At 41.6% G+C, this 24160-nt stretch overlaps 1 protein-coding gene across 2 annotated transcripts in view; it reads left to right on the plus strand.

Annotated features, from left to right (window-relative positions):
- The first annotated feature begins 4771 nt into the window (after positions 1-4771).
- The window catches only part of ncln (nicalin), a 36095-nt gene continuing 16706 nt past the window's right edge, over positions 4772-24160 (plus strand). For both annotated transcript variants that reach the window (XM_084308697.1, XM_084308698.1), the window contains exons 1-8: positions 4772-5057; positions 9561-9751; positions 14216-14360; positions 15783-15877; positions 20440-20520; positions 20716-20819; positions 23065-23153; positions 23290-23429. In XM_084308697.1, coding sequence (XP_084164823.1) covers positions 4883-5057; positions 9561-9751; positions 14216-14360; positions 15783-15877; positions 20440-20520; positions 20716-20819; positions 23065-23153; positions 23290-23429 — 1020 coding nt within the window. In that variant the 5' untranslated portion in view covers positions 4772-4882. The remainder of the gene's footprint in view (positions 5058-9560; positions 9752-14215; positions 14361-15782; positions 15878-20439; positions 20521-20715; positions 20820-23064; positions 23154-23289; positions 23430-24160) is intronic.

A 24160-nucleotide genomic window follows, 5' to 3' on the forward strand; every position in this document is an offset into this window, starting at 1 on the left:
GGTCTTTTGTGGTGTCTGTGGTAATATAATTAGTTTTTATTTTTAGGTTCTGTATTTATTTGTGTGGTTCTACTGTTATTGTTATTGTTGGTGTTATTATTGTCCTGTGAAGTCATGTCTATTATTATTATTATTATTATTATTATTATTATTATTATTATTATTATTATTATTATTATTATTATTATTATTATTGTAGTGTGTGGTGTCTTGTGTTGTTTTATATTTCATGTCAAAGAAAAAGGAAAAATAAAAAGATTTGATCCCAAAAAAAGAGTTGCGTATCATCTGCATAACAGTGGAAGTTAATGTGATGTGGTGACCCGTGATAAGGCCAAAGGCGCTAAAAACAAAATTACAAACATCTCAAAACAAACTGGTCAGACTACTGCTTGACCTTACTCCTAGAACCCACCTCACCCCTGCCCACTTTGACAACCTAGGATGGCTTAGAGTAGACGACAGAGTACAGCAACTTGCAATGGGCCTGGTCTACAAGATACACTACACGACCAAGGTACCCATGTACATGTCAAAATACTTCCCAAAGGTCAGTGAATACCACGATCACAACACCAGAGGGAGCGCCACAAATCATGTTAAACCCAGATTCGGCTCAAATAAGGGACTAAACACGTTTCGCAATTATGCCACATCAATGTGGAACGCCCTACCCAAAGCTGTAAAGGAATGTGGATCACTACCCACTTTCAAAACCACTCTCAAGGGACACCTACGGGAGACTGCAATTCAAAACTGGCCCCTGTAAATGTCCTAACCCAACCCCCTCCAATGTACAGTAATTTACCTAGTATGGTTTTGTCAATAGTCCAATGTACAATTTTGCTTGTTTGTACAGTGTCTCCCCCCCCCCCTCAATGTACAGTTTTGCTTGTTTATACAGTGTTTCTCCCCCCCCCCCCCCCCCCCCCCCCCCCCAACCACCTCCAATGTAAATTACCCAGTATGGTTGACAATATCCCAATGTACCCAACCCCCCCCACACAACCCCACCCAACCTCCTCCAATGTACAGTTTCTACGTCAAATGTATATACTCCCTTTTCTTGACTCCTTCTGTATCACAAACAGTACTGTATTTGCAAATCTGGTATGTCATAAATGTATAGATGTAGCAGTACTGAATATCTGTATGTCATGTATGTCATATATGTCCTGATGAATTGAAAATGGGGGACCCTGATGTAAACAAGACGAAAGTCTTTCTCTGGTCTGCATCCCCTTAACAATTGTGTGTATTGAGCTGTACTGTATTGTACCCATTCTGCAATCTGTTAATAAAGTTTTCAATCAATCAATCAATCAATCAATCAATCAATCAATCAATCAGGTAAATGATCAACAGTTATGGAACAAGCACTGACCCCTGGGGGACACAGTGGGTAACTGCAGCTGACCTGGATTGATTGATTGATTGATTGAAAACTTTATTAACAGATTGCAGAATGGGTACAATACAGTACAGCTCAATACACACAATTGTTAAGGGGATGCAGACCAGAGAAAGACTTTCGTCTTGTTTACATCAGGGTCCCCCATTTTCAATTCATCAGGACATATATGACATACATGACATACAGATAGTCAGTACTGCTACATCTATACATTTATGACATACCAGATTTGCAAATACAGTACTGTTTGTGATACAGAAGGAGTCAGGAAAAGGGAGTATATACATTTGACGTAGAAACTGTACATTGGAGGAGGTTGGGTGGGGGGGGGTTGGGTACACTGGGATATTGACAACCATACTGGGTAATCTACATTGGAGGTGGTTGGGGGGGGGGGGGCACACTGTATATACAAGCAAAACTGTACATTGAGGGGGGGGGGGGGGACACTGTACAAACAAACAAAATTGTACATTGGACTATTGACAAAACCATACTAGGTAAATGACTGTACATTGGAGGGGGTTGGGTTAGGATATTTACAGGGGCCAGTGTTGAATTGCAGTCTCCCGTAGGTGTCCCTTGAGAGAGGTTTTGAAAGTGGGTAGTGATCCACATTCCTTTACAGCTTTGGGTAGGGCGTTCCACATTGATGTGGCATAATTGCAAAACGTGTTTAGTCCCTTATTTGAGCCGAATCTGGGTTTAACATGATTTGTGGAGCTCCCTCTGGTGTTGTGATCGTGGTATTCACTGACCTTTGGGAAGTATTTTGACATGTACATGGGTACCTTGGTCGTGTAGTGTATCTTGTAGACCAGGCCCATTGCAAGTTGCTGTACTCTGTCGTCTACTCTAAGCCATCCTAGGTTGTCAAAGTGGGCAGGGGTGAGGTGGGTTCTAGGAGTAAGGTCAAGCAGTAGTCTGACCAGTTTGTTTTGAGATGTTTGTAATTTTGTTTTTAGCGCCTTTGAGGTGCTTTGGTACCATGAGGTGCAAGCATAGCCGTAGTACCCCTGAATGAGTGCTCCTGCCAGAGTCTTCAGGGTATTCTTGTTTACCAGAGAGGAGATCCGGTACAATGATTGGACCTATGATTATTTAGCTTGATAGGCGAACCGTTGTCCCCCCGTCAGGTAGTATGTTACGCAGGCAGCCAGGCAATCACAGGGAGGCTAGGCAGTCAAGCAGAAGTGGGTGGGACCGTGGGAGATTGATTGATTGAAAACTTTATTAACAGATTGCAGAATGGGTACAATACAGTATGGCTCAATACAAAACAACTGCTAAGAGGATGCAGATCAGAAAGACTTTCGTCTTGTTTACATCGGGGTCCCCCATTTTCAATTCATCAGGACATTTACAAGAAACTGTACATTGGTGGGGGGGTTCACATTCCTTCACGGTTGTGGGTAGGGCGTTCCACATTATTGTGGCATAATTGCTAAACGTGTTCAGTCCCTTGTTTGAGCCGAATCTGGGTTGAACATGATTTGTGCATCTCCCTCTGGTGTTCCTAATGCCTGATGGCATCAAAAGCAGCACAGAGGAGGCCGTTTCTGTACTGTATTTTGGTCGAAAGCCAGATTGGAAAGGTTCAAGGAGGTCATTTGAATTAAGAGTTGGGCTGCCAAAACATTCAAGTACTTAAAAAAAATTATTATGTTTTTGGTAGATTTTTATTGGTTTTTACTACCGGGCAATCTGGTAGAGAGAGAGAGAGAGAGAGAGAGAGAGAGAGAGGATGAATAGGAGACAGAGCAGGGCAAGACATTTGGCAAAGAACACCGGGTCTGGGAATCGAACCCGGGTCGGCCGTGCCGCGACGCGTGTTACGTGGTTCGCCACTTGGGCACACACACAAACACACATGCACTGAGTCGCAGATGAAATGTCTCTCTGCACTTTTCCCATCCCGTCGTTCCCCCAAGGGCAGCGCAGGAGCAGACGCGGGCTGCGGCAAGGGGCCATGCCCCGGGGACCAATCCAAGTGCTCCTGTCCGTCTTCGTCAGGGACGCCACAGCGTTAGCGATCTGTTGTGCATGTTTTTCCATTGGGTTTATCTTATCAGAGGGGAAACCCTTGCGAGCACGGGGAGAACATGCAAACTCCACACAGAAAGGCCTGGGAGATACCACACCTAGGCACCTGGCAATGCGGCAACCTGGTCCCCAAGCGGGAATCTAACCCAGGACCTTCTAGCTGTGAGGCGACAGTGTTAACCACTACACCACCATGCCGATTAGCCATTAAGATGTGAAATCATGATCATCAGTTTGCACTTTGCATATAATTTGTTTTTCTGCACATAAATGGAAATAATTATGCCAAGGTCCATTAAGTTGGACGGCTGGACATCATATCATCATTAATCTTCCACTTTAATTAAGCAGCCCACCAGAGAGAGAGAGAGATCGTCATCTCTGTAACTTGAATGAATGAATGAATGAATGAATGAATGAATGAATGAATGAATGAGAATGAATGAATGAATGAATGAATGAATGAATGCATGAATGAATGAATGAATGAAAACTTTATTTAACAGATTGCAGAATGGGTACAATACAGTACGGCTCAATACACACAATTGTTAAGGGGATGCAGACCAGAGAAAGACGTTTGTCTTGTTTACATCAGGGTCCCCCATTTTCAATTCATAGTGAATTACCTTTTAATTTGTATGGACCTGCAAAGATCATAGCTTACATTAGTTTATCTGTAGTTGCTGTATTAATGCATTACCAAAAGGGGGATTGTATTTGTAATGCATCATTAGGAGATTAATGGGATCAGTTGTTGTAATGTGTACATTTCCATCCAGCAGATCCAACACCTAGAACTCATTACTAACTCATAACTACATCACCATATAGTGCTACATTTCAACAATCAAATCTGAATGAAAAACTAAAGCCAGTCTACTGATATATGGGCCCTAGTGACTTTTACCATCTCACTCTAAACACCCTGTAGTGTATACTATGTTTGAATGTTTGAGTCTGTTTTACCTGACGATCAGGTAACTAGACCAAGAAAGGGCCTACAGCGCCATCTGTTGTTCAAAACTATTTATCTCACCAATAGTAGTTGACCTTGATGGTTCCTGAAGGACCCTCGGCATTTGTTTTAAATGATCTTATAATTAACTAAATAAAGTCATACAAATAATTCAAGCAGCAGTTTCCATCCGCTCCAAACCCGTGTTGTGCTTTTGTTTGCACATTATGTTTGTTTGTTAGTTTGTTTCCTTATGCTGGTTAAACCAGTCAGTGTTTTATGAAGAAGCCTAATGATTTGCCTGATCAGAACTGACAGTCGGTTGCTGCTGCGCTCATAGCTGTGCTGTTCTTGCGTTGTTGCCTGCGTTAGCATTTAGCCAGCGAGCTAGCTGTCAGTTCCTGGGGGTCGCGACACCACAAATAAATTTCTTCCTTCGTATTAGGCCTCACACTAACACCGCCAACATGTTCGAGGAGGCTAGCGAGGTGTTCGATAACATGTTTAAGTCCTCATTTCCCCTGACTTTCATTGTATTTATCCCCGCGGTGTTGATTCTCGTGGCACCGCTCCCAGCCGAGGCGGCGCATGAATTCACCGTGTACCGCATGCAGCAGTACGACCTGCAGGGACAGCCCTACGGTGAGTCAAACAATAACCTTACTGTGGCAGGTTACATGATCAAGACGAAACCTAACTGTTCCATTATGTTCCTTAGCATTATAGCATGTGAGTACATTAGTCGCCACCACACGCTTACAAATGCAGCGAACGTAACGCTACAAATAGCTTAGCTAACGTAACCCCCTCCAGTGTAAAGCAATGACAGTAGTGTGTTTAGCTAAGCTAGGTGCTGCTAACATTATATTGTTGTTTTCAGGACCAAACCAATAACTTGACTCTAAATATATGAAATGGCAGTGGGTTTATGATGATTACACACAACATGTGAATGTATGTGTATCAGGACTTAACACACAACAATAAGACCAGTGGTTCTCAAACCTAACGTTATTATTAGACTGCAGACCCATTTGATAAGAGAGCAGGGACCCCTCTGGATTTTTTTTTAATTTAGTCCAGATTTCGTTAACAGTCTTGTCTTCTATGCTGTAGATGGGAAATAAGAGTGAGAATTAAAAAAACACACCAAAATAGTAATTATTATACATTCTTTCATTGGAATAACTTCTAGTGAATTAAATAGTGACCTGGGCAACTACGTCCAATTTAAGAATTAATTTATTCCTGTGGTCTACATGACAGATGACAGGCCCTATGAAAATAGGATTCACATAGTGGTTCAAAGTCAGTTTACTTATAGTAAATACTACCTGCCTCTGAAATTTCAACACTACATGTTGTTTGCCATGTCAAAATATGTTGTATACAGGTATGGCTGTTTTAAAGGATCCCCTCCACTCAAAAAAACATGTTTTTTCTACAGTGAAGTCATCATGGAGGCATGACTTTGACTATACAGATTGTTACCAGAGCTCCCCTTTCACATTCTTCCATTTGGGGAAGCTTCTCTCCTTCCTCAAAATCTGAGCCCCCTGTGTGATGCAATTAATCCAGCGAACCTATCATGGTGGCTATTGGCCACACTGTCATCCAGGAAAGGCTAACGCTATATGTATATATGTTAACATGAAACTCATATTATAAGTCAATACATCTAGTGATCTATGCACGAAAACAATTAAGTGGATCTCTTAGTTAGAATAATATTCTATAAACTGAGATGTGTTGTGTTTGGGTGAAACAAATCTTTGCCGAACCGTTTAGGTGTGAAATTAGAACGTTAACTGGCTTGGGGAAAGCCGTGAGGGGGGAAGTGGGGAGGGTTGTTCATAGATCCTTGCATTCTCATTCTCAATGAGGGCAAAGGTGTAGGGATGCAGCCATGAAAGTGGGCAGGGAGTTAGGCCATGTCCAGACGAAATCAATTTCGGTCATATCATGCAAAGTATTTGATCGTATGCACCTTTCATCCACACGGAACTGCGTTCTGGGAGCCTGAAGACGCTACTTTCTGAGACCGGCTCTCCGATTGCGCAATTCTGAAGACGCTCCCCTTGCGTAGCCGTCTTTACAAGCGATACAAGTCTTTTCCTGAACCGATGACGCGATAGCCCACCTCTCCCTTCCCCGCGTGTGCGAACTCAGCCAAACATCACAACAACAATGGCATCAGAGTAGTTGCGTTCGTGTTACAGAAGCTATTGAGCTTGATCTGGCTTTTACAGCTAAATGTACTGCGCCTGACTGTACTACCACCGTCAACAACCAATTGACATCTCCCTTAATCTGCATGCAAACCCAGCCAACAAAAAAAGAAACATGATACATTATGTCCAGATATGTCCTGGCTAGAAGTGTTTATTAAACACGGGAGTTATTATTAAACATGGCATCAGAGTAGTTGCGTTCGTGTTACAGAAGCTATTGAGCTTGATCGGGAGGCTACTGTGATGCAATACACGATACTAGCTAGAGATTACTCACATAGCTGGCCTTTTTCTGAAAACCCAAGTAGTAGCCAAGCACATATTGTTCCATAGCATACCCCTTCAGTTGATCATGACAAATCCTCTCTTACCTTGACGATTAAAAAGCCTCCATTTAGTAAATAAAGTTGTAGCCAGCCAGCTAGCATTGATGCTATTCAAAATGCTATCAACATTAGCTAAATAGCTAACCAACTAAATACAATAGACAGTGGTATCCTGAGGTAACGTTAAATACAGACAACGTTTGGACACAGGGACAAGTTAAACATCAATCAATTACTTTAATACAACACAGGTAGTTTGATCCGCGGTCTCTGTCTCTCTCTCCACTCCTTTGAAAACTAACGTTAAGTTAGCTCAAGTTATCAAAAACACTTCCGGTAGGGGGTTTTCAAAATAAAAGAGCAACGTCTAAAACAGTAAAGACATTTATTTTGTAAATTTGTGGCACACACTTATTTCTTGAGACATTTTTGTTTTTACAGAAACCTTTTTTTAAATAAACTAAATGAAAACAAAAAAGATCAAAGTTGTTTTCATTTGGACAAGGCCTTAGAGCCCCTTCTTTTTCTACATCCCTTCCTCTGTTTTTTACATTTAGCAGTTTTAGCGATTCCTCAATACAAATTGATGTAAGTGAACCCCTCAAGATGGCGACTGACTTCCTAACTCCCCGCCCACTTCACATTATCTATCGAAAAAATTGGGTCGAAAAACCATAGTAAACAAGGCCTAATTGTTATTAAATATACACAATTCTTTAAGTATTAAAGACATGTGTGTAGGGAATATTCTATATTTCAGTTCAAATGTGGGGGATGAATGCAGGATATGATGAATAATCATCACTTTTCAATAATGTGTGGTAAATGATACAACTAGTTAATGAAACCAAATCCCCATGTGGCAAACGGAATGAGCATTCTTATTACATTTTATTGTGGCCATCCGCAATGCTATTATGAATAGATTTGAAGGACTATGGCTGATGGCTCACGTCAGCAGCTGAAACGTTTGTGTGTGAGAGATGCAAGTGAGAGAAATTTAATAGCCATGCTATAGGCCTGCCACACAATAAATATAATCATATTTTAAAAATTGTCCATTTGAATCAAAGGCTGAAACCTCTAAAGCCGTAATATGTAAAACAATTCGGGTTAAATTAATCGCTTAAGAATGGGGCTGATAAATTGTTTATGAACTCCCAGCAACTTTCCCAAAATATACCTGGAATAAAGTAGCCTAATGACATACCGGTAGTTATAATGATCTAGTCTGTGTCTCTCCACCTTCTACTGTAATGTCATTGTTGGCTTTATTTCCAATATTCCAGGTGTTTCATGGTTAAAAAAATCGCTTGACCCTATTTCTATTTCAGGATTAAGCACATCATCTTAAAATAATTTCCCTGATGTGTGTGTGAGAGACGAGTAGTCTAGTTACAAATGGTTTTATGCACAAAAAACAAAGACGTACAGTATGTGATAAAAGAACATAAACATTTATTTAGATTTAATGGGGCCTTTAAAATATAAAATTCAATATTCTCCACCAGCCCTGAACATTTCATTACAGTATGACTTGCATGACATGTCAGACCCATGGAATGCTAATGAAGTTAGGTCTCCATTGGGTCTGAACACTAAGCAAGCTAGCTCTCCACTGGATCTGAAAGCAGCAAGCTAGCTCTCCACTGGGTCTGAACACTAAGCAAGCTAGCTCTCCACTGGGTCTCAAAGCAGCAAGCTTGCTCTCTACTGGATCTGAAAGCAGCAAGCTAGCTCTCCACTGGGTCTGAAAGCAGCAAGCTAGCTCTCCACTGGGTCTGAAAGCAGCAAGCTAGCTCTCCACTGGATCTGAAAGCAGCAAACTAGCTCTCCACTGGGTCTGAACACTAAGCAAGCAAGCTAGCGCAGCAGCGCTCCACTGGGTCTGAAAGCAGCAAGCTAGCTCTCCACTGGGTCTGAACGCTAAGCAAGCTCTTCCCACTATAAATCAGCTTTGTGTGCATGAAGCTAAACGTCACCATAACATCCCCTGTATGCACACACTGGCGACCTGTTGCCTCAGTAACATTAAGAAATAGAGACATTGTCTTTTTCCTATACTTTAATGAGATATCTCTGCTATTCACATGAACAAATCGTTCTAAATCTGAAATCACATGACTCATCAAATACTTTAGGAATCCGCAAAAAAAATTGGACCCGAACACCATCCTGTATTTATGTGCAAAAATATCAATCGGGCAATAGCTGCCCATTTTGAAATTCCAAAGTGGATGTGCTGATGGATGACATCAATATAAATTAATGGGAGTTTATTAAGTTATCACCCATCTGATGATGGTCGATTTTAATAAGCAGGTGCCTAACTTTGTAAAAAGTATGAAAATCCCAACAACTCATTAGAGTAAGTGCTGAGAGTCTAGAGAACTACCGTCGGGATAAAATTCAATCTAAAGAGTGTGTAGATGGTGGTGTCCCACTCATTTGATTAGTGTTCGCTGTCTAGCTCCAATCATTGGATGTCCCACAGCTGCGTGGCTACATTTTGACCTGTCCTGTTACATTAATACACATGGGCCTAATAGTATTTGCACATGAATTGATAAATCCCTGCCAATCTCCAGGTACAAGGAACGCCATCTTGAACACAGAGGCCCGTTCTGTGGAGGCGGAGGTACTAAGTCGCCGGTGTGTCATCATGCGGCTGATGGACTTCTCCTATGATAAGTATCAGAAGGCTCTTCGCCAGTCAGCAGGGGCCGTGGTCATCATCCTGCCAAAGAACATGTCTGCTATGCCCCAGGACATAGTACAGGTATCAGTAACACTCACCCTGGAAATAGAAGACTTGCATGGGTTATGATGATCTGCATTACTCATAATAGTCAAGTTGCTGCACTGTAGTCAGGACTGATGGGTGGAAATGAAGATGCTAGAAAGCGGCAGTAGGAGGACTAGGCAGGCATACACTTGTTGACTCATGAGATTATGTTGCAGAATATACATTTCTATGTATATGGACAAAGACAATCCTAAAGTTGGACAAGTAGTAAAATTCGATTTACTTTTAACTAATTGGGGAGTAAAATATTCTGATATTGATATATCACCCGATATTATTTATTTATATATATATAAATTATTATTACTATATATACCACACACAAAAAGAATCAAACTAGTTTGTATTGCATTTTCTATTCTAAATAGCTTAATCTTCACTAATGATGCATTTATCTTTATTTAGGTAATAGGTAGGTATATTTATAAAAAGAAAAAAAACGTAATGAGGCAAGTCACTGGTAAAACATATCATGTATCATGTCCTCTCCACTAACTTTAAACCACCTATTCTCAAGCTAGCTGTGAGATTCTTGCAGACAGTGCTGCTGAGTCTGACGAGAGTATTGTAAACAAGGACTTGAGTATTATGAGTTACATGTAAACAACGGAGTCGGAGCGTGCTCTGCTGGACAAACTGATAACAGCATTTCTAAATTACCCCAAACATTTTCTCTGCATTATGTTCTGTAAAAAAAAGTTTAAAGAGCAGACAAACCAGACTTCCAGGGGTGAACAAGGCAAGAGTGTGAAACATTATGCCTCGTCTAACCCAGGGGTTCCCAAACTTTTCAGGCCGCGGCCCAGAAAATAAGGCGTCAGAGAGCCGCGGCCCAATGCACATCGTCAGGCTTTTTTTTTTTTTTTTTTTGCCAGGCGACCGATTTTTTAAGCCAAATATCACTTCAATCCTATTAAGTTAGTTCAAGTTAGTTATTCATTTATATGTGCAATTTATGAGAGGGCTAACTTGTTGCAAAATAATAATGATAATAATAATAATAGCCTCATTAAAATACTATTTTGCTTCGGTTGTTTTCAGCGTTTTATGTGCATAGTTATTTAGTTTGAAATGTTCGTTGAAATAAGTAGATTTTTCGTTTTTGTTTATTTATTAAGTTAATATAAAACCATATAGTCACATTTTAGAATGTGTAAATGCATGCTTTTAATGTTTTTTAAGTGGCGAGTGACTTTTTTTGTTATTGCAGTCGCTCCCCTTCCGTCTGCTTTGGGATAGGACTCAGGAGCAGAGGTGGTTGAAACGCGCAAACTTCACACGCACTAATAAGCATTGGAGGCTATTAACAGTTTCACTATTAACAAGTTTCACCTGAAGAAGGCAAACGCGAAACATTGGTGACAATAAACAGCAAAGAGACAATTGAGTGTGCAACTTTCTTTATCGTTTTCAGTACGTTCTGTCAGTCTGCACCTCTTAAACGTTTTTGGGTGTGCTCCACCTTGTGCTATTAACATGCACAATAACTACACACAATAACAAAAACAACACAATAACCAAACAACCATGAAATGAATATAGGCCCTACATATAGATTCTATGATTATGAAAAACGTGTAGGCCTATGTACTTCAGAAAATGAACTATTTAAAAGCATCACAGTAGTTTGCTATATATAAAGAGATTATTATCACTTGCAGACTGATTGTCACAGATTCAACTAATATTATTTTATCATTCATCATGCTGCATATTTATTGCGTGGACTTGGGCTGTCTCTAACAAAGTGTGATGCCATGCTGTCACGCAGTCTGTCAATCCTCTCTCCTGTGGTGCGTTTATGGACGCCTGCATCACACCTGAATGAGAGTATAACAACGATGTTATGGTTCTGACCGTTTCCCCCCTGCTCACAGACATAGGAGGTGGTTGTGAAACATGCAAACGTTACGCAGTAATAAGCATTGGATGCTTTTAACACGCACAATAACTATACACAAAATAACACAATAATCAAACTATAAAATTAATACATATAGCGCGTTTAATTTAGTATAGGCGCCGCTAATGTTGAACTCACCTAATGAGATGGATGGGCACTATGCTTGGAGCACAACAAGTCCAGTCTGGGCTTGATTTTGGAGACAGCGACTCGGAGATCATCCTCCACATTCAGACGTGATCTGTACTTGTTTTTTATATAGGTCAGGGCAGAGAATGTTTTTTCGCATAGGTATGTCGATCCAAATGGCAACAATACATCCATTGCGGCATTGGATAGCTGTGCGTATTCCCCCTCAGCGGATATCCAGAACTCAGCCAGCGGCTTGGACTGAAACTCCGTCTTTAAGGTTCGGTCGCTTGACAGTTCAACAAGCGCGTCCTCCAGGTCGGATGGCAGGTGTGATGCTGTTACTGTGAATGGGGATCTTATCCAGTCATGCTGTTCTGGTGCTGTTTCCTCGGGGAAATACTTTTTAAATCGTTCAAGAAGGGCTTTGAGGTGACTGGTTATGGACATCTTCACTGTGTTCACACTGAGTTCATTTTCCTCCATAAACTCATCCAGCTCTGGAAACATATCAATCCTGCCCATTGCTACCCGTGCAATCCAACGCTCGAGTTTCCTCATGAACGCCAGTATTTTGTCATTGAGCGACAGGATGCTTGTATTTTCACCCTGTAGTGAGAGATTAAGTCCATTCATTTTATCAAATATGCCAGACAGATAGGCTAGCCTTGTTATCCAGCCAGGATCGGAGAGGTGGGCAGCGAGCTGGGGCGCATTCTCCGCCAGAAACAAGCGCACCTCATCCCGCAGCTCAAACAGGCGCGTGAGGACATTTCCTCGTGAAAGCCACCGCACCTCAGTATGGAACAGCAGGCCTTCATGCTCGGAGCTCATTTCGTTGCAGAGAGATGCAAACAGCCTGGTGTTGAGTGGACGAGATTTTATATAGTTGACTATTTTTATGGCTGTGTCAAGAACACCTTTAAGCTCTGCATCGAGCGTTTTGCCCGCAAGAGCTTCTCTGTGAATGATACAGTGTGTGAACTTCACGTGAGGTGCCACTTGCAAGACTCTGGCTTTCAGTCCTTTATTTTTCCCCACCATCGCCCCAGCGCCGTCGGTACACACACCAACACACTCGTTCCAAGACAGTCCCTCCTATTTCAGTTTCTCATCCAGTTTTAGGAAAACATCCTCACCTGTGCATGTTCCCTCCAGTGCAGTGCACACAAGCATGTCCTCCTCCAGCTTCCCATCAAATGTGTACCTCACAAATACAAGCAACTGGGCACAGTTCGAGATATCTGTCGATTCGTCTAGTTGCAAAGCATATTTGCCTTGCTTCACTCTGTCAATAAGCTGACACTTGATGTCCTGGGCCATATCTGTGATGCGCCGGGCAATTGTGCCGTTCGAGAGCGGCACGGATTCAATTTCACGAGCCAGTTTATCCCCATGCATATTCCGACTCAAAGCTATAGCAGCGGGTTTGATGAGAGTTTCCCCGATTGTGTGTGGCTTTTTTGCCCGAGCAATTAAATATGCCACCTCATATGAGGCCTTTTGCGCTTTCGCAGGGACTGATGTTTGTGTATATATCACCTTGTTTTGGCCTAGCAACTCTCGCTCTTTTCGGCGAAAAAAATCAACGTGTTTCTCAGCGAGAGAGGGGTGCTTTGTTTTTAAATGCCGTATCATTTTGGAAGGCTTTAAGCTTTCATTTGAAAGGACGTCGGCACACACGACACATTGAGGAAGTTGCACCTCGTTCACAACTTTACATATGAATCCATGTTGGATATATTCCTCACGATATTTTCGATATCTATAGGTAGGCTGTCGCTGGTCCAACTTTGGGTGGGTGCTTCTTTGTGTGGCACTTGGCCCTGGTCCCACATCATCCACATGGCTACTTTGACTATCACCTCCTCCCAATCCCGTGTCAGTTGATGGCCTTTCTGGCGGTGGAACTGCTTCTCGACTCTCCTCCGCTGGCTTCTCTGCTTCTCTGCTTTTTGCCGCAATTAACCAACGTTTCATTTTGAATTTGAGCTAGCTAGCAACAAGTATACATTTGCGACCGAAATTCAAATAACCACAGTGTGTGTCGCTAGTGTCTCGCCGTACCTCAAGTCAATCAAGAGTTTTATTTGTCACGCATACGAGTATACAAGGTGGTCTTGCCCGCAACGATTGTGCATAATAATATATAATAGAATCCAATAATACCGGTCACGTGCATTATGTATACGGACCATGGAAATTCATAGGCTGAATATTATTTATTATCATTTATTAGCATTTCTTTTTACCAGTAATGTAATTTTTTTTTTTTTTTTTTTATTATTATGGAACATTCTGGAAATCATCTCGCGGCCCTCCCGTGGCTGCTCGCGGCCCACCTTTGGGAACCACTGGTCTAGACTCTAACCACACTGTCCTCTCTCTCTGTTGATCCCATACAGCAGTTCATGGAGCTGGAGCCCGAGATGTTGGCCACTGAAACTATCGTCCCTGTCTACTTTGCCATGGAGGACGATGAGCTGATGTCCATTTATACCCAGACTCTCACATCCTCGTCCACCCAGGGCTCTTCCTCGGCAGCCGAGGGTAAGGAATCACACTCGTGCTGTGTGATTATGGCTAAAATTATAATTGTGTTTATTTTGCCCAATATTGACATCACGATTATTTTTCATAATTACTCTTCGAATCTTGGAAACAAAATACTTAAAAAGGCATTTAACCCCCCAAAAACTATGCTGATTTATTTTGCACATAATCTCACACACATCCAAAAACTAAACAGTTTTGCACATATTCATTTAGTTTGACAGTTATTGAGAATACATTAGTTTGAATATGACCAGTGATGTCATCAGGGACATTGAATCCGTGTGTTGTGTTAATTACAGCACCATGAAATGATGGGGACTGATATGCATATACATTTACTCTCAATATGTGAGATTATGTGCAAAGTAAATCAGCATTGTTAAGAAAGTGCTCCTTTCTTAAGCATTTTAAATCAAAAGAAAGCCTGCTTTCACTTTCATATTGTACTTTATACATTGGGATGCACCCATATGAAAATTCCCGAGCATACCAGTAACCGATAAGACATTTTATATTATGCCCAATAACAATATTTACCAATATTGATATGTGATCTGTGTAAAAAGAATATGAAAAATAATTGTCTACAGTTATCCAATTTTGAAAACACAGTAGCATGAAAAATTATCTTTATTTCTGTTTCTGCAGTCAAGTCAAGAGTTTTAATTGTCACGGCATACAGGTATACAATGAAATGCTGTGAAACAGTCCATTTCAATGCTGTTGTACACATGCAAGTACAGTACATAAACAAAAATCACTCATCAGCTGATGCATGTTCGCCGATATATATCTGCCTAGTTTAGCTGTCTGATGCTAATAAATTATGTCACCGATATTGGCAGATACTAACACCCATATATTGTGCATCCCTATTCATGAGCTTACATGTTCCTTTTAAATGTAGTTATATATGAGAGAGAGAGACTGTTTTGAATTTGATGCAAATTTGCAATGCATGAGGGTCATCCTTTTGTGTTAAATGGCTGCATAAAGCAAGCATTTGTTGACTCATGTTGATAAGAGTATTAAAACTTGAAAAAGATCAGTTTAAGGTAGATTTAGAACAGATAACAAATTATGCGATTAATCAGATTAAATATTTTAATAGATTGACAGCCTTAATATATATATATATCAGTGCATATTCTTGAAGCTAAATGTGAATAAAATGGGAACATAGGCTAACTAAAACAAAATGTGCTAGTCTACACTTGTATACTGTGCCCTCAGCTCAGAAAGGTTTCAAGAGAGACTGTTGTGGTTATGGGGACCCAGATAATCTGAGGAAGAAGATGGCAGAGTGGACACATACTGTAGTTCACAGGAAGCATATCTATGGTGTCATATCCCATCTTACTAGGCATTCGATAAAATGTAAAGATGGATCCTTAATGTGTGTGTTGCTTTCTGTAGTGCTGTTGCATACAGCCACAGCCAATGGCTTTCAGATGGTGACCAGCGGGGCCCAGAGCAAAGCGGTCAGTGACTGGGCCATCACCAGTCTAGAGGTAAGGATCCCAACACCAGTCCAGGGAGATCAACTCAATCAGTTGGTTAAAAATACTAATTAAGCATGAAGGTTACTTGGATGATGTAACTACATGTACTTTGTACTCGCTAATAATAATGGCCTACAGAAATATGAATTGATTGATTGAAAATTGTATTAACAGATTGCAGAATGGGTACAATACAGTACGGCTCAATACACACAATTGTTAAAACTCTTTCTGTGCCAAAAACGTAATATCTCGTGTTTCGCCGCTAACGCTTGAGTGCCAAAAACGTAATCACTCGTTTTTAGATCCTTTGATATTTTTCCTTTGATCCCCGTTCTAAACACTCAGCCGAAGCTCCCTGGGTCTCCCTGGCACATCTGCCTACGTTGGAATTGCAATGATGATCGAATCTCGCCAGGTGGCAGTATCACCTACCTTTTGAACTGGGGATATCACTTGTCTTCCAGTACTGACTTACCTCCGGCTGTTTCCGCCTAGGAGTGGATCACAACATAGCAGCAGTCGGTGGAAGATCTGGTGCCTCAGAGCTATTCTTTCCTGTATGGTAGCCATGCCCAATATACACGAGAAATTGCGATCGACTGGGATTTATTCATTTTGGAGTACCTTCTGACTAGGGATGCCCCCCGAAACCCGGTTCTAAATGGGAACCAGTACTAAATTAGAAAAAAACTGAGTATTGATAAGCTCCGACGTTATCGGTACTGCTATTGGTAGTCTAGGAGCAGATTAGCTACGGTTCTAACGGTGTACCATCCATCTGCGACGCAATAACGTTAACGTTATGTCGAGTTCATACTACATACTACACGTTACTCCGTTTCCATGAAGTGTTCTGCAGCAATCTGTTGTTGAAAATGTAACGTTAAAAATCTCTGTGCATAGCACCGGAAACCAGAAACGCGAGGACAGGAAGCCGTCATGAAATCATTGTAGTCATATTGTAGTCTTTTAGTCTTATTAACTAAAAGATTTTAACAAAATAAAAAGCAGCAGCACTATTGGATAACTGAGTCATGTTTGCTATGTATTTCTTTCTTTAGGGGAGTAGGACATTTGTTTCACAGTTTTAGCATGATGTTTTATAGATGGCTAGGTTAAACACAGGTTTTTGTTTTTAGGAGGGGGGGTTTGATTTGATTTGATTGAAGTTTATTTCAAATATGCAACACAACAAACAAACATCAAGTACAGATATGGCCTTAAGCCATTCAAATAATAAATGTATAATTAATTCTTTTAAATAATAATAATCTAAAAGAACCGATAAGAGTATATCGATAAGAGTAGTAGTATCGATAAAATCCTAGCGAGCAACCAGAACGATTTGGGCATAATGCATATAGCGCGGCATATCTTGCGATCTATGAAAAAAGACTGGATTATTTTGGAAAGCACAAACTACAGTATGTAGAAATTAACTGGTTTGTCACTCTTGGACTATAAACAATGCCTGTCAAATGAGCCATACTATTGTCTCCATAGCTATAATACAAAACACACAATGGGTCCGCAAACATTGCAAAAATGGTCAATAACGCTGGCGCCATTGAGTAAAGATGGGAAAAGAGCGTGGTAGTCAATGAGTTAAGGGGATGCAGACCAGAGAAAGACGTCTCGTTTACATCAGGGTCCCCCTTTTTCAATTCATAATGAATCCCTTGGATATTTGTGCTTTTCGACCGAACTTAAGATAAGATATTCCTTTATTGATCCCCTTGGGGAAATTCAGGCATCATAGCAGCATGGGGGGGGAGGGGGGGAGGGGTACAGGTAGTAAAACAACACAGTATACAGGTAGTAAAAGACAACACAGGCAGTGTAAACAATTTGATCAATATGGTCAATGTAATTTACTATCTGACTAGCTGAGGAATATTCACATTATTCACAGTGTCACATGAGGTGCAGTATGCAAGAGGTAGTGTTATAATAATTTACTATCTACTGAGTATACATTAATCAAAGTACCAGGGTAGTCTACTTTGTCCCCCTTGGGTTCCTATAAGTCCCAGGTCAATGTCTGGTAGCAGTCGCTGTCGCTGCCCCCTGTTGTGGGGCCTGGAGGCTGCTAGTCGCTGCCCACTGTTGTGGAGCCTGATGGCCGCTGGTATGAAGGACTGTCCGAGGCGGTTAGTTGAGTGTCGGGGGGGGATGAGTCTGTGGCTGAACGAGCTTCTCATCTTGACTAGCTCGTCGTAGAGGGGGTGGTAGGGGTTCTCCATGATGGCATCCAGCTTCCTTATCATCCCCCTCTCTACCATCACCTCAAGTCTAGGTAGCTCGACTCCCACCACGGAGCTAGCCTTCCTCACCAGCTTGTTGAGCTTGTTGGTGTCCCTTGAGTTGATGTACTTAACTTATCCTTAAATCTACGATAATGCACAAAAGCCTTTCTGGGAAACATGTCAAGTAGTGTCAGTTAAATTAGTAATTTATTGAGAAGTGTTAACTGGTCAACTTAAAGGGGAACTCCACTTTTTTTTTAAATTAGCTTATTTAACATCTTCCCTGGAGTTAGACAAGAAGATGCATACCTTTTTTGTCTCTGTGCGTGCATTTTAGCTTTGGGAATAGACGCTCCGTTAGCATAGCTTAGCTTCATCACTGGAAGTGAGGCAGGACAGTAGCCTTACAGTGCCTTACAGTGTATTGCAAGGTCTGACATTGACCAAACTTGATATGCATGACCTTGGTGGGCTCTAGGTCAACTCCTGAAAAGGGGGTCAATGTCAGACCTTGCAATCAAAAGTTAGGGGCGCACTGAAATTATGGCAAGGGTTATTAGCCCCCTAACTTTTGATTGCAAAGTCTGACATTGACCCCCTTTTCAGGAGTTGACCTAGAGCCCACCAAGGTCATGCATATCAAGTTTGGTCAATGTCAGACCTTGCAATACACTGTAAGGCACTCTAAGGCTACTGTCCTGCCTCACTTCCAGTGATGAAGCTAAGCTATGCTAACGGAGCGTCTATTCCCAAAGCTAAAATGCACGCACAGAGACAAAAAAGGTATGCATCTTCTTGTCTAACTCCAGGGAAGATGTTAAATAAGCTAATTTCCAAAAAAAGTGGAGTTCCCCTTTAACATCCATGCAGACACATGTTGTCTGAGACATTTCTGTAACTGCTTTTCTCATGTGGGTTCATAAAGGGATTTAGTTGACATGGGCCATTCCTTTTTCAAAAGTACTTAATAAAAAAAAAATTTTAAAAGAGAGATTGAAGTCTGTTGGAACATGTGTTGACCTAAGCGGGGTGTGAAACCCAGAGGGAATACATGGGTTTCAGTCATACTGCGGGGATTAGAGGACAGACAGAGGATTTACTCAGAGGCCTGGGGGTCTAGAGGGGCTCGTCAGACTGCAGCCCAGCACAGCGTGTTGTGAAGCCACCAGTCGGTAAGGTTTTCATTTTTTAAATGGTGCTATGGGCTTAGCTTTAGGCCTCAGTCAGTCACTGTTGAAATCTTTCTGTACCTGACTTCATTTTTGGCTTGGTCCTATGCTCAGCATTCTTTACATAGTTAACCGCTCGTGTCGTCTAGGGCAGTGGTTTTCAACTAGTGGGTTGCAACCCAAAAGTGGGTCGCGGGGCCATTTTGAGTGGGTCGCGGATGTGTGTTTGTAAAAAAATAAAATAAAAACTATTATTTCTCATGCTCCACTTTTATTTTGAAGGACATACGTTTCCCATGACGCAGCGTGTGCAGTAGCCGTTTTCTGCCAGCGTTGTCATGACAGTAACACTAACGTCGTCACATCAGTTAGCGCTCATTGATTCAAGCATTTATTTTGTAAACATGGCGAAACGCTAATGCAACACCGACTACATTAAATATGGGTTTTCTCTTACATTGAGGACAAAAGAGAGGGACCAAATCCTCAGTGTGTTGTGTGCAGTGAAGTGCTAGCACATGAAAGCATGAAGCCATCAAAAATGAATATTCTTCATAATACAATGCTGTTCAGTATCCCCTGATAGGGCAAGAAACGTCAACGCTTATAGTACAATTCACGTAGCACCCTATTACTCGCTTCCCAGGAATTATCCCGGATCACTCTGAAATTATACTTATATTCACCACGGGATAACGCGTATGCATGAAAAAATTATCTCTTTTTTGCATCTTAGACGGAAGAAAGTCGGTGTCAAATGACTATAGTATTGTCTCCATAGCTATAATATAGAATATAGATATAGCTCTACAAACAAGGCACTCCTATCTTTAAAGCGTGGCATAGCTACAACGGGACCCGGCTAATCCCTGGCACTGAATGAGTTAACGTACGGTTTCGTTTTGCGGTAAACAAAACGTGACATCTGACCTTTAAAAAAAAAAAAAAAAAAAAAAAAGTATATATATATATATTTTTGCATTACCGAAAATTGGCGCTGTTGGATCTCACGTGAATCGATACACGGTAGTACCGACGTGTTTCGGTCGGTACCCTTAAAAGTACCGAATTCGGTACCCATCCCTAGTTGTCTCCAGGTGGTCTTAAACCCTGACCCTGCAGCCTGTCTTAACGTGTGTCTGTTGTTTCTCAGGGCCGTCTGGCGGGTGTCGGAGGGGAGGACCTTCCCACTATCGTCCTGGTGGCTCACTACGACTCCTTTGGTGTGGCTCCGGTCAGACACCGTTCCTCACTTACCTGTTACACTATCATTTGTTTAACAAAACTATTAAATTATGTAGTTTTATATTCAACTGGACATTCCTGTGTACATTTCACCAGAATTGATGTCCTTCACATACAATGTCCTCCTGTGTGGTAGAAAAGATGTTTTGGTACAGTGGGTTATTTTCTCTCTTATTGCATCTAGTGGTTGTCCTATGGAGCGGACTCTAACGGTAGTGGGGTGTCCATGTTGCTGGAGCTGGCTCGCCTCTTCTCCAGGCTCTACACCTATAAGAGAACACATGCTGGGTGAGTACTGCACCGAACTCTCATTTACAATGCTCTGGTAATGTGTAGCTGTATGACTCCTGACATTTGGAAAGTCTGGGGTTTCATTACCTCTGGAAATATGCTAACATTCCAATATCAGGTGAATAAATGCTAGAACTACACACTCATGGTACTCTGTGTAGCTTCAGATGAAATCTTACAATAGGTAGTGAATGCTGACCTCAGAATTCTCTTTTATAAAACGGAATCACATTTATAATCTGTCACATTTGTTATGGATATCTTTCTCTAGATCCTTTGGAGAGCTATACAGTTCACATTAACTGTGCACTCTGCTTATACAAAAAAAATCCCATTTTACTGGATAAATTGCTTAGAGTGGTCATTAATTAATGTCGTGCGGATGGATTATTTTTTGTTCGAAATTTGTTTAGCAGCGTGGAGCAGATCAGTTGTTGAAAATAATCAGCACTCCTACAAGTCATTACAATAACAGAATTTTATGATTCATACATTGGTAGTAGAGCATGCTCTAATGTGGGGCAATCTCTGTGTTCTGGCCATGTTTATCTTGCATGCAAACATTAGCCATCATTTGAATCCAGCCTCTTGAAACAAACTCTTTCCAGCTGTAGCCATTGGTACTTTCTGTGGTGAAGCCACAAGGCAGACAGGCAGTACCTATTGGTTGATTTGTCATTTTGAGGGATGTACTGAAGAGTACGGTATTATTGATCCAGGCTAAAAGTATGGTACTATTGGTCCAGTACCAGGCTAAGAGTAAGGTATTATTGATCCAGTACCAGGCTAAGAGTAAGGTATTATTGATCCAGTACCAGGCTAAAAGTAAGGTATTATTGATCCAGTACTGTACCAGACTAAGGGTGCTTTCACACCAGAGCTGTTTGGTCCGGACTATCGGACCAGAATTCGATAGTCTGCTTTTTTGGGGTGGTGTGAATGCGCAGTCGAACTCTGGTGCGGACCAAACACGCAAACTCTGGTCCGCCAAAAAACATAGGTCTCGGTTCTCTTCATCGGACCAAACGCGGACCAAATATAGGAAGTCACCTGATAAACTGTGCATCTTGGGTAGAAGGAAGAAAAAAACACTGCGGCTTATTATTATTACCGCGGCGCGCGGCATTCACTGCAAAACAAGCACACTGTAAACATGTCTCCTGATAAACTGTGCATCTTGGGTAGAAGGGAAAAAAAAACACTGCGGCTTATTATTATTATTATTACCGCGGCGCGCGGCATTCACTGCAAAACAAGCACACTGTAAACATGTCTCCTGATAAACTGTGCATCTTGGGTAGAAGGAAGAAAAAAACACAGCGGCTTATTATTACCGCGGCGCGTGGCATTCACTGCAAAACAAGCACACTGTAAACATGTCTCCTGATAAACTGTGCATCTTGGGTAGAAGGAAGAAAAAAACACTGCGGCTTATTATTATTATTACCGCGGCGTGCGGCATTCACTGCAAAACAAGCACACTGTAAACATGTCTCGTGGACAGACTTGGGCGAATGATGAAGTGAAAGCCCTGATCGACATATGGGCAGAAGACCAAATAAAACAGCTGCTTGTGGGCACTCACAAAAACAACGAGGTGTACAAGTTGTTTAGCGAGAGGATGGCGGTAATGGGTTATAATCGAACGATGGATCAATGCCACGTCTCTGCTGCTATCACGCTTCTTGCGCTGTTTGTGTTTTTGCGGATTTCACTTCCTGAAGGGGAGGGATTTCCACTCCCTATTGTGTCCAATAGACGAGCGCCCTTTTCGACCGCGTGACATTGTTCAGAAAGTTTGGTGCGCTTGACAAATTGCAATGTGAATGCAGACGAACCAAATGACGAATGCAACAATGTTGCAACTTCACCACCAGAACCACACAGAGTCCACCAAAACTATATGTGAAAGCGCCCTAAGAGTAAGGTATTATTGATCCAGTACCAGGCTAAAACTAAGGCATTATTGATCCAGTACCAGGCTAAAAGTAAGGTATTATTAGTTCCAATCAAATGGACCTATCTCAAACCCTGCCCTCCTTTCTTGATCCTCCATTCACAACTATTGCTTCCGGTCAGTTACCATGAGTTACATGTCATGAACTCCCAAGTTCTATAACTCAGCACTGCTTCTAATGCTTTTAATCTACCCTGAATGTATTCATTCTAACGCCTTGTTCAGAAAAGCTTTGCTTCGTAATGTAGTTTTGACTCCTCTCTTATGTGCGTTGGTCCTGCTCAGGTACAACCTGCTGTTCTTTGTGTCGGGAGGAGGGAAGTTCAACTACCAGGGAACCAAGCGCTGGCTGGAGGACAACCTGGACCATACAGGTAACCATCAGACCGGTCTCACCGTATGTGGGGCTGCTAACGGATTCACACTACTTTTCAATTGATCTCAAGCCCCGCCCTTTTTTCTTAATCCAATCACAACTGTTGCTTCCATTAACCCCCCTTTCCTCACCAGACTCCAGTCTGCTGCAGGACAACGTAGCGTTTGTGTTGTGTTTGGACACTCTGGGAAATGGAGACACTCTGCACCTCCATGTATCAAAGCCTCCCAAAGAGGGAACGCCCCAGTATTCCCTGCTCAAGGAGCTGGAAACGGTAAGAATCAGGAGACCTTCCATACATTAAGATACCAGCATTATGGTCATTGAGTGTCACATGTGTCACAGGATATATATATTGTTTTCTGACCTGCGCTAAGCCCCATATTAGATATTTGCATGTTTTTATATCTGTGAGTGTCCTCGCATATTGTGCATTATGTAGTCCTACTTTATCTTTAGAAGAAACCTACTTCATTTACCCACACAGGCATCTCTTAACTCATTGGCTGCCAGCTATTAGCCTTATCCTGTGGTAGCTACTGCCAACCTTGTTTGTAGAGCTAAATCTATATTTTATATTATAGCCATGAATACAATACTATAGTCATTTGACATTGAGTTTCTTCCGGTCAAGATGCAAAAAAGAGATAATTTTTCCATCCATACGTTGCCATGTTATACCGTGGAGTATGGTTTTAGAGCAGTCTAGGGTAATTCATGAAATGCTGAGTTATAGCCCTATATACGTCAATTCCATTGTAGACGCTGCCATTTCTTGCCTGAACCCGCTATTGTTCCGGAATCAAATCTACAATATAGGTATTATGTTCCATCATGAATGCATGAAAGGGGGGGGGGGGGGGGGGGTTCGTTTCTGATTATTTGATTGTCAGTAACGGCATTTGCATTGAACACTAAAAACGGTTATCAGCCCGATCGGTACAAAAGCCTTGCTGGATCAAGCAAAAATGTACGTCAAATCGCCCTTTCCTGTGGCCAAAAAGA

This window comes from Notolepis coatsorum (assembly GCF_963971535.1).
Source record: "Notolepis coatsorum genome assembly, chromosome: 2".
In the NCBI taxonomy this organism is placed as follows: domain Eukaryota; kingdom Metazoa; phylum Chordata; class Actinopteri; order Aulopiformes; family Paralepididae; genus Notolepis; species Notolepis coatsorum.